Source organism: Lycorma delicatula, chromosome 1, assembly GCF_047948215.1.
Source record: "Lycorma delicatula isolate Av1 chromosome 1, ASM4794821v1, whole genome shotgun sequence".
Taxonomy (NCBI): Eukaryota; Metazoa; Arthropoda; class Insecta; order Hemiptera; family Fulgoridae; genus Lycorma; species Lycorma delicatula.
Window position 1 is genome coordinate 214983545 of NC_134455.1, and position 12479 is coordinate 214996023.

General features: G+C 30.4%; 1 protein-coding gene across 9 annotated transcripts in view; it reads right to left on the reverse strand.

The window, feature by feature from the left end:
• LOC142328405 (protein lap4-like) overlaps positions 1-12479 on the reverse strand; it is a 492228-nt gene that overhangs the window by 234044 nt on the left and 245705 nt on the right. For all 9 annotated transcript variants that reach the window (XM_075372138.1, XM_075372147.1, XM_075372166.1 and 6 more), the window contains exons 8-9: positions 10763-10896; positions 5512-5623 (exon numbers count right to left, since the gene is read on the reverse strand). In XM_075372138.1, coding sequence (XP_075228253.1) covers positions 5512-5623; positions 10763-10896 — 246 coding nt within the window. The remainder of the gene's footprint in view (positions 1-5511; positions 5624-10762; positions 10897-12479) is intronic.

Sequence of the window (12479 nt, forward strand, 5' to 3'; positions counted from 1 at the left end):
CAAATGACTGATGACAAAAAAAAAGTGTATCATTGCTAACTGGAAGTCAGAAAGATTTTCATTTTTCCCAGTTCTTGTTTTATAAAGAGAAAATGAATCGGAAGAACAAGATAAATAAATGGAAACTAATTTTTTATATCATTTAATGGATTTACTCATATGTTTAGTCTGCTAAGAAGCACATCTGTCTTGTCTATAGTCTCAATTATTTTATTATATTCATGAATGCAAATTGGCTTTATAAGTAGTATTTCTGAATTTGTTTTATTTTCAATTTCAGTACAGGTTTCATTGTGCATTGTGGTCATCATCCAAATTTCCTTTTTGTTCATTCAATTCTAAGTTAACATAGTATTTCTATGGCTTGACTGAACTTTAACCCTTTTGCAATTTTTCATTTAGATTTGGCACGTACTTTCTTTTGCAGTCTACTGTATGACACAAGCATCTGTAACTCGTGCATCTTACTGAATAGTGTTGGACTGGTGTAGCAATTATCCAAAAAGACTGAATACCAAAATAATGTTTTAATAATACTGTCACAACGGTCCCTGATATACCAACGCCATACTAATTTGATATTTTGGTTCCATTACCAATGTAAATAATTACATCGAGAATATAATCAGTTTCCAGATTATAAAAATCAAACAGTTTGATACCAAATCTACTTCTTTTCTTGGGATTAAATTGTTTGAAGCCTATCCTCCCTTGAACAAAATTAAATTTTTGTCTAAAGAGATTGAAATTTTTTTTGAAAGTGTTACAGATATGATCAATGAATAGTCTTATTTGTGCAATTTATCATTTGGTGTAATTTGTGTACTTGATAAATAAAACATACTCAAAATATTTTGATACTCCGTTACATGCTTTTGTTAGTAAAAATACTGGTGTAGAAATCAGATGGTTTAACAAATATTATTTATTATACGTTTATTTATTCTGGTCATTAGCATAACAAGGACCAGTTCTTTAGCATTAGTCCACAGTTCAAATCTTCTTTGAAGAGTTAATGTGATTTCAGAAGTAATTTTTATATAGATATCTGTTTCATTGGCAATAAATTCAAAAAATTATAATAGTAACAATTTTAGAAAAAGTCTGCTTCAGAAGAATCATCAGAAAACATATCATTTGTTATTCCACTTTACAAATTAACAAAATCAAAAAGACAGGAGTGAATTTGTCAATTGACCATTTGAACGAAACAGACTGTCATCAATGTCAGTGGTACTATCAGTTTCTTAATTAGTTTCACTATTTACATTAGAAACATCACTTTTCTTTTTTTTTTTTTTTTATGAGGTTGTTTTTCTTCATTAGTATCATTATCTTCGCTAACACTAAATCTTAATTCTACATCACTTTCACTAATTCTGAATCTGAAGACAAAAAAAGCTTGAATTTCACTTTTAGAGTAAAATGTACTACAGCTAGGATGATTTGATCCTGTAATAAACAACATGTCAGAACACAATACAATCCAACACAACATATCAGTCAGTAAACAATAAAACATAATCCCAGTAATATAAAGGCAATGATTACCATGGAAAACATGAAGTAGAACATCAGATCACAGTTCACTTGATTCTTCTTTTTATAAAATACTTTGGACAATGCAATTCCAAAATAATGTAGGAAACACTACAAGGCCCACATTCAAACCACTAATAATAAGCAATATGTGTGTTTTTGGGGGATGGTACATTTGTTTTTAAATTGAAACCGCAAATATATCAGTTTGGTCAAATATGAGAACATTGTGTATCCAAAGCAATACGGGTTTGGCATCTAATAAATTTTTTAATAAAATAATTTCATGATATCCCAACTAAATCCTAAATTAATAAGGATTTAACTAAATGTATACTCTATGACATATTTAGTTGAGAGTTTGGAGTAACATATACCATGACATTCTTTCAGGAGTTTTTATAAGTACTTTTCACAATGAAAACATTTTATTCAGTTATTTACAGTTCATCACACCACTGTCTAAGTTATATGATAGCTACAATATAAAAACAAAGTATAAAGATATTGATCAAGAAGGTTTAAATGTAAAGGAAAAGATTTCTGTATGAATCAGAACATTATAATCAGTCATTAATAACAATTAATTTTCAAAATCTGCACTGATTTATAAATACATATGCATTAAAAAGAATGATGTAATACGTGTTAATGATAAAAATAAATACACATAGAAATGTGAAACAATATGCGATATCAAATGTAAACATTTCATTTCCTTCTCCCACAGTTGACCATGAATTGTAATTTTTTTTTAAAAGTATAATACTTCAAAACATCTCCATATAAAAAACAGGATCAACTAAACATGTCATTTAGTATATTAAAGGATGAATCATCTTGGTTCTTTAATATATAATTCTGCAATTCTTTATTTCTTTTGCAACATAGTTATTTTCTTTTTAACATCAGAAAAATTCAGTATGTAATATGCAGTAGGTCTGAAAAGTTCCCAAACTAAATTTTTGTAGTTGATACAAGTAGTGCCATCTCTCGGACAACCAAGGAACTATGTAGTACAATGTCTGATGAGTGTGTGTGTACAAAATTTCATCACGTTTTGTCACTCCAGTCTCGAGTTATATTCAGCTGCATATGTTGTGTTCATGTGACTTTGTGAAAGCTTGTGACATGGAACAGAGAAGCGCAATAAAATTTTGTGTTTGACTTAAGAATCTTTCGTTGAAACTTATTCTATGACACAGCAAGCATTTGGTGATGAATTTGGTCTTTTACTACAACATACACATGGTGGACGTGGTTTAAAGGCAGTAGAGAGTTGTTGGATGATGGCGAACAAAGAGGGAGGCTGTCAACTGCTGTTCATGATGGAAAATGTTGCTCAAGTGCACGCGCTCCTGCTCGAACAACCTCATCTTACCTTTTGGGCCATAGCAGAAGAGGTAAGATCAGTAAAGATGCAATACCTACAATTCCACCAGAAAAAATGAACTGCCAAAAGGTGTGTTCTAGTTTCGTTCCACAATTCTTGACCAAAGAACAAAAACAGGTGTGTCTTTCTTGCGCTCAACACCTCATTGAAACTGCCGACAGCAACCTGAATTTGTTGCAATCTGTAACTGGGGATGAAAGCTGGTGCTTCATATATGATCTACAAACGAAGTGTTAATCTGTTGCTTTGTTGAGTATTGGAGCACAAAGACCGGTGAAAGTCAAGCAGCAAAAATCAAGAGTAAAAACAATGTTGATTGCATTCTTCGACTCAAAAAATGCATTCTTCATGAATTTGTCCCAACTGGTCAAATCATGAATTCTACATTCTATTTAGAAGAAATGAAACACCTGTAGCATCACATTCGTTGAATCCGGCTCGACTACCGGCAGTTGGACTCTCTTGCATGACAATGCCCTGGCACACATAGCAACAATTTTATCTTATTACACCACAAATCAAATTACCATCTTATCCCACCCACCCTCTATTTGCCCATCTTGGCTCCAGCAGACTACTTTCTGTTCCTGAAACTCAAGTTGAAGATGAAAGGCCGCTTTTTAGACAATTATCCAGCCATCCAAAGGGTATGCACCAAACAGCTGAAGGCGATCCCACAAAGTGATTTCTCCAGAGCGTTTGATGAGCTCTACCAGTACTGCAACGCGTGTATAACTAGAGAAGGGTTCTATGTAGAGGGGTGATGTGAATAAATTCGTTTACCTTTAAATCTATATTATTATTTAATTTAGTTGGGGAACTTTTCAGACATACTTTATACAAAAAAACTTAAAATTCACATCTCCTTAACATTTTAAATTCCTATATTTAATAATAATTGTTCTATCTAAGTAACTTCTTTTTTTCACTATCTCATTCCTTACTACTTATTTTCTAACAATATTATTAAATTGAAAGAGAAAAATATTTCATAAATAAAAAAAAAAAAACAACTCCACTACAGGCATAAAGTTTTGACTAATAGACTGACCCGAACAATGATATAAAAATCAGAATAATAATATAACATTATATTATTTTAAATAAGAATAACTGTCTATACAAACTTTGTTACTAACAGTGATAATGAAACATAAACATAGTGAAAAATGTCCTGTGATTTATGATGTTAGTAAAATTTATAACCTCATCAAATTAAAATGAACAGTCAATGAATTGGTTAAGTGTTTCTTAGAGCTTGTTACTCATGGCCAGAATGAATTTCAAACTATTTATAAACTTCATATAAAGTTCACATTTTATTCAAGTTTAAATTTTATGTTATGCATATGAAAACCAACTTTCCTGCTATCAGACAAAAACTTTTTATAATTTTATAATTCATTCTATATAATAACCATTTTTTTTTTTTTGGTTAACTGTAATTAAATAATTAACAATTTAATTCCATCTTTTACACAGATTAGCTTCTTGAACCCTTATTCTTCTATATAAGTACAACTGCATTTGTGGAAACATTTACTGTTTGCTGTAGCAGTGCTACTTATATGTTTTAAATTCATTCACCCATTTTTCAGTTATAAATTTATATGCAACTATAATGTTCAATAACTTACTTTTAAAAGTTAATTACAAAAAATATTTATTGCAATCATACATCAGCTTTTCTTCAGTCCAGTAGCTGGACCTTTCTTCAAATATAATCGGGTTTCTTTTAATTTGCTTACTAATTTTTAAAATATTAATAAAATAAAATTAACTCAGATATAAACATTTGTCATTTAAGATATAATCACAAATTATCAGACGTTGTATTCAGGTGTTAACCTAAAGAAATACTAAATATGCTGTTGATATTCTCAATGAGCTTGACAATAAAAATTTTTTGCTGGTAATTTTCAGAAAAAAGCTAATTTCCATGTTTATGGACAAACAGTCAGGATTTGAGCCACAGAAATATCCTTATCTTTATAAAAATTTTACTAAGAATTTTGAATAATACTAATCACTGTAGTTGTGCTGTGGTGACTGACATCATCATTTAAAATAGCAGGTATTTGGGCTCCAACTCTCAGATAAAAGAGAGCACCCTTTCAACTATTCCAATTAGATAACAAATTTATGATATAAAAATGTACAGATTTACTTCATAATTTATACAGTTGTATATTTATTCATTAAAATTGTTAAAAATTATGATTAAACCCAAAAAAAATTTTTTTTGTATTCTACTTGACATTCAAGCAGTCATAAATATATGCAAAATGTATTACAAGGGGAATCCTACCATACCAGCAAATAAATTAAGTAAATATTAAAGTTGTTATGTCCATTCTGTATAACACTTAAGGAATTATTTTGTTATTCCAAGTGGGTTTTCCATTTACTAACACATACAAATTCCATAATTACTCTTTAACAGATTCATCAAAGGAAAATATTTCCGAAAGATAAATAAGTGTTCTGAACGTCAAGATGATTACTTCTAAATTAAAAGAAGGATTTTAATTATTCATAAAATATCAGTAAGGTAAAAAAAGGCACAAACAATTAAATACCTGTTTCCAGAAACATCAAGTACATGCAACTCTTGGCAGTTACCAACTTCAGAAGGAAGAAATTGTAATTTATTATCCCTTAATGATAAAACTCCAAGTTTGGATAACCTTCCTGAAAATTGAAATTCATAAAACGTATATTATCTGATGTAAAAATAAGCACAAGTAGAAACAAACATTTCTGAAGTAGAATATGGCACACAAAAATTATATGAATTTCCCAAAATTCTAAAATCATCTGAAAATTTCATTAAAGGGAAAGTAACAAAATATATCTTTGCACTTAAAAGCTGTGGACATCCCAGTTTTTAGTGCAGTATGTATTGCATAGCAAAATTGCTTTTTGTGAACACAAATCAGATCTTGACCTTGTAGAATAAACATTAATTTAACCAAAGTTCAACCTTTTCCTGAGCTAGTAATTTTAAAATGGCTAGTCTGTACATAAAAAAGATATCATGATTATGTTCATATTTGATTGAGATTTGAATTTTTTATGCATAAAAAACAATTGGTGATGATTTTATTATTTATTTATAATGATATTTTTATTATGAATTATTTAAACATTAATCTGAAGCTATTAACAACACAAATCTAATAATCAAGAACCATGTGAGAAATTGTATCATGAGTTTAGCCACAACTAATATGACAAATGAAAAAAAAATTGTGTTGTTCCAAGTCAACAGATCTTGCCACGTCCTATCAACTAAAGAGGATCTCTGTGATAACACAATGGTGTCAAAAAGTTTGTGATCTGACTCCCAAAGGCCTATAACCTCCTAGCCCCTCTCAAATATATTACTTTCCAAAATTTGTTCTATCATCTTCATAAATATTTACAAAAATATAGATGTACAAGAGGATCAAGCCTTCTTACTCTCAGCGAGATCATTCCCAGACCCAGTCAATGATTACAATATTTCATCTGTTTTTTTTTTAAAACAAATTCTGCCACATAAAAAAAAATTACAATGCATATAGTGTCCAAAATGTTCAGATTTTCTGGCCTCCATGATGTCCACTCTCTAGCCTTCTTTAAATTAACAGAAACTGACGTGTAGTAATAAAGTACTATTCTTTTCTTAAAATTTTTTTTAAAAACTATTGTTTTCTAAAATGAGTTCTGTTTTTCCAAAAATTTTAAATAGTATAGAAGAAAAAGGTTCACACCTTCTGGCCCTCCAAAAAACTAATAATCCCCAAACCCACACAATTATTAGACACTACTTCTTCTCTGAACACAATAATTTATATTAAGCATGAAATAAAAAACAATTTTGTAATAAAGATTTAGGAACATATCAGTTATGATTATTAACTACCATATTAGAAGTAAGCAATATTATAGTTTTGTAAATTTGGTAGTAAATTATTCATTTTCAAATGTCTGTTAAGCTCATCTGGGTAACAAATAAATACTCCAACAGAGAATAACTGCTACACATCCACCTTATAATGAGTCATCAGTATATTTTAACTTCTTAATTGCATATAATTTATTAGATGTCAAGAGATATGCAGTATAGAAAAATAAAATACCTAACACTGAATAGGCAGACATTAACAAAAAATACACAGAAATATTCTTTAATATCGACAGATGAATTAAACCTGAACAATGTTCTTTAATGCCATTAAATAGATCCCTTCGATAAGTTTAAAAAAATTCATAAATTCCCCAAAAAAACTAATAAAAATACTTCTGCCATTATTTTATAGGATATGGGGTATTATAAAACATCAGATGTTCTATCATTGTAATTATGTCATTTTTATAAATAGTATTACATTCAAATTGTTTTTACATTATCTAGATTTCTATATATAACGAGTATATATTTCTATATATATATAAGAGGGCTAATTGCAAATTAACTTCTGGTCCTCGGCTAATTGCACGAATGAGGGAAGCAAATCTACCTTTGCACAGTTGAATAGCCCGGTTCAGTGCAGTTCTAGTAGTGTTAATGGGAATATCACTTGTTTGTTTGTTCCTGTAAAACTCTCGTTCAAAATGGAACCTGTCATAGAAAATCCCGCAGACTGTGAAGTGTGTGCCATCATCCATTCCTTCACGCAAAAACTTGTCAGCTGCTGAAATTCACTGTGAACTTTGTGCAATATATGGAGGGAATATCATTAGTGACAATGCAGTAAGACAATGGTGCCATATGTTTCGGGAAGGTCGAACAAACATTCACAACAATGAAAGAAGTGGTTGACCCTCAACAGATGAATCTTTAAGTGTCGATGTGAAAATTTGAGAAAATCATAGATTCATGATAACAGAATTATCCAATTTTTTCCTCACATATCGCATACAGTGCTGTATGAAATCGTAACCGATGGGTTAGGCTTTCACAAATTTTGTTCTCACTGGGTGCCTAAGCTTCTTTCTGACAAATACACAAAAAAGAGATGGGATCAGGACTAACCTTCCTTCACATTAACCAAAATGAGAAGGATGAAATCCTTGACCACATCGTAACAAGCAATGAGACATCGGTTAAATCTGTTAACGTGAAAAAAAAAGCTCAATCAATGCAATGGTAGCACACCAGTTTCCATTGAAAACCAATAAACATGCATCAAACACTTTCTTCAAAATAAGCTGATGATACTGGTTTTTTGGAACCATAAAGATGTGATCTTGGTTGATTTTATGGAAAGAGGCTAAAAAATTAACACTGAAGCTTACTGCAAGACATTAAAGAAATTGAGAAGGGCCATACAAAGCAAACAATGTGGCATGCTCGGCTCAGGCATAATTTTTCTTCATAACTCTTACCCACATACTGATCAATATTTTCACCACCAAATCAATATTTTCAAATGGGAGTTGTTTAACCACCCTCATACTTTGGCTTCCAGTGATATCATCCTTTCTCAAAAATGAAGAAATTGTTAGCAACGCAGCGTTTTGAAAATGATAAGTTGAAAAATGGTGTTTCTACCTTAATTCACAGGCAGCAGAGTTTTATGATGATGGTATTCAATAACTTATTTACAGATATGACATGTGTCTTATTTGATTAGCAATTAAGCAGAAAAGAAGTATATAAGAAATTGTTTTTTTTTTTTTTTTAATTAATTGGTGTTTTTTTAACAACGAATTGAAAGTTACTTTCTGAACAGTCTCTGTATAACATAATAATTATAATTATCTGCCTCAAGACAGGTATAAGGTATAACCTTGCACCATGTTTGACTACGTACTCTTTTATTTTTAGCTAAAATTCTTAATTCTCTTTAATACTGTTCTACCACTGTCTTGATCAACCCTTTTAAAAAATATCTGGTAAAAAAGCATTGTAGCCAATTTTTACAAAAAAAATATCTTATTTAAATTTGCATAGGCAACAGAGAATAACTGTGGTTAAAACATAAATCAGGCGTTGAATTTTACATTAAGCTCAAGGATAGTTGACAGACTGTAGGCATATACTTCACTTTTCTTCATGTAACCCCCAAAGAAAAAATCTAATAGTGATTGCATCAACTGGAGGCCAGTTAACATCATTGTTTTTGAGAAAGAATTTTGCCTCTGAAACTTGTAATGAAGTAATTTTGTTAGCTGTAGGCACTTCACTCTGTGTATTATTGAAACATACCATATATCATTTAAATCTATATATTTCTCTTAGATTTTCATTACTCAGATGTTAATATTTTGCTCATTAACAAAATTATTATAAAATGGAATTTAATGTGTTAAATTTCCTTAAACTTTTTTGCTCTATATTTCTGGCAAGACCTAATTGCTGCAAACAGCATAGAACTGACATCCTTGGCTCTTTAGCAAGTACTTACTTAGATAAACAAGTACTTTCAGGACTGTAGAGTACTCTCCTTTTTGGAGTAAAGAAATCAGGAAGCATTATAACTTAAACCTGTCTGTATAAGGAAAAGTCATAATCCGAGGTATTTTAAGCACATTAATATGGCTTCACTACCGTTCTTGTACAAACATATGAGAAATGCATGTATAACTAGTGAAATGTTTGCAAAATGATTCATGTTCCATCAGTGAGGAAATAACAGCAGTCATTTAAACTTGAAAAGAGAGATGTCCTTACTCTTGACTACTGTCCAGTGCATTCCTCTCCCTATAAGCTACAATCATAAGATGGAAACGGCAGAGTTATGTTCTAGCCAAAAAACACAACAGCATTGATCCAGGCATTGTATCAGTGTATTTATAAAACCATTTAAAGCACATAACCACCATGAACTGTGATGAGGAAATGGAAGCCATCAATCTGAAAACAATTGCGTATTCAATAGGTCTCGCGTGAGGAATCATTACTCTGTTTACAATTCAAAACTGCTGGAAGAAATGTTCCAGTGAAGAATCTGTAACCAGTGGAAATTGTTCAGTTGCAGAATTCACGAGCAGTAACACCCAGTCTACATTCAGTATTCTGCATTGTAAATCACGACTGATGATTTGAATGACTGGGTAGATATTGATAACAGTGAGCCGATTTCAGAGTGCATATCTGATCAACATATAACGGATGCTATCCACAACAAAAACAACAGTGAAAAAGAAGATGAGAACAAAAATGATAGTGGTGAAAATGACACAGAGATGGAAGAAGAAATTTTGAATTTTGTGAAGTGATGGCTCACACAAATAAGGTGCTTTTGTAGATGGAGCAGCGAAATAAATCGAACAACATTCATCACATCCATCTTGCAACAATCAAACAATATGCAGAGAAAAAATGTAATGCATTAGTCTGTCAAACAAAATTTACTAATTTTTTTAAAACAGTGCAAAATTAGGTTAGTGTAAATTGTGATCAATTATAGGACTGGAATAAATAGCATAACTTTGTAAGAAAGTTTTTAAAGTATTGTATAATATTGTAATTTATTAGTGGAGAAATTTTTCCCCATCCACATCCTTGGGATTGATTTTTGTAACTTCTACAGTCACATTCCGATATACTGCAATAACAATATAAAGCAGGGGGTGAAGTAAATCCTCAACAATCACATAATAATGAGATTTTACTGTATTTCATTTGAAAAAACAAACTACTTTTAAAATTCTGAAAACAAACACTAGGTTAACATAAGTACATTAAGAGAAACATTACAAGAACTCTGAGAAATGTTATATAACTGTTAACAACAAAAGCTTGAAATCACTTCAAACAATTTCTCAATTAGACAGACACAAGTTTGGTTTCAGACAAATACAGAAAAACAGAACAAATTCTATCTTAACATTACTTACCAATTTCAACAGGAAGACTGTGAAGACTATTTCTATCTACATTAAGATTAGTCAGCTGTACAAGATTACCTATTGTCGTTGGCAACTCTACAAGAAAATTCTCAGTCAAGATCAACTCCTGAAGTGACTCACACCTTAATAAAACAAATAAAAATACCAGTTCATGAAGTTTTACAGAAGCAAACAACAAGCACATCTTACAATATAAATATACCATTAAATAGTGGAATCTGTCCTAAAACATGTAAATATGTATAAATTTACTGTTTCTAATCAAAGGATCAATTTAAACATTCAATATAAAATAGAGGTGAAAAAAACAACAAATAACTGACAAATACCATTAAGTATTAACAATTCCACTTAAGTACCAAATCGATTCTTAATATAATTACTCAGCATTCTTCTTAATTTACTGCCTTTAAAAGAACAATTCAATAATCCAAGCTTAATAGTCTGAATATTTTGTTAATTTGACTGATCCAAGCCAATAATTCTTATTATTTTTCACCAACCATGAGAATCACTAATTTTTCACTGGGATTGTCAGTTTTTCATTAAAGACCATAAAATCTCCAAAAAACATTTTTGGGCAAAAAATAAAAAGTGGAAACATAAACAAAATTTCCTTAAAAGTAACGTGTACCCAATTAATTATTATAATTACTATAAGTTAATGTTTCAACATACCATAATATATTACCAGAAAGCAGGTATGTAACTTCTGAAAATGATACAGTTATCTCAATAAATCTTCCACTATCTGACTTGAACCTAAATACTCTAGTGAGAATACAAAGTTATTAGTTTTATTTTACATCCTGTTTGAATAGTCCAAGGTCAATAAAACTAATACTCGAGGTTAAGGTTCTAATACTGAAACTGTCGATAGCAAATGAGATATTAAAATTAACTTCCAGTTAATCTAAATTTCTAACAGCACCTGAACCGAGTGTAGCCCCATCATACCCATATAATCAGGTTTCTACCTTACATATTTTTATTGTTTCTGATTAATTACAACAAAACACAATATTCTAATACTGCTTTCATTCAGCTTAAACATGAGCCTATTCCTAACATCTATACTGGTCCACTGGTCCCTACCACCATAATTACAATTTTTAGAAAATCACAACTTTAAAACACAATCTTATGAATAGTTTGCTACTTCCTAAGAATAACTTATAAGACACATTATTATTATTATTATTATTATTATTATTATTATTATTATTATTATTATTATTATTATCCATACACTAGGTACATTTATTTTTGAATGTCAACCCTGAGAAATACTGAAGACATATAAAAATAGATATTTCTTCCACAGAAATTTTGAGAGGCTAGAAAAGACAGGCCTGCTGCATCATTCACGAGAAACCATCCTTTTGATAAAAATAAACATTATAAACAGGAAAAACGACACTCAATTCCTTGATTTTTGACTTAACTTTTAACAATTATGTAATGCAAAGAGCACAAATATTAAATTGCAGTATAATTTAATATTCATAAAGTCTACCACCAAAAAAGTAAATAAATACCAAGCTACAGGAAAAGGGCCAAAAGGAGATAAACAAATCCAATCGTAAGCAGATGTTCCAGATCTTACATACGTCGGTGAACCTTGAAAGTTTAGTACCAGAAATTATAACATAAAAATATTAACTAACTGATGGACACAGTTCTACTCGGGCTGTACCACCAAGGG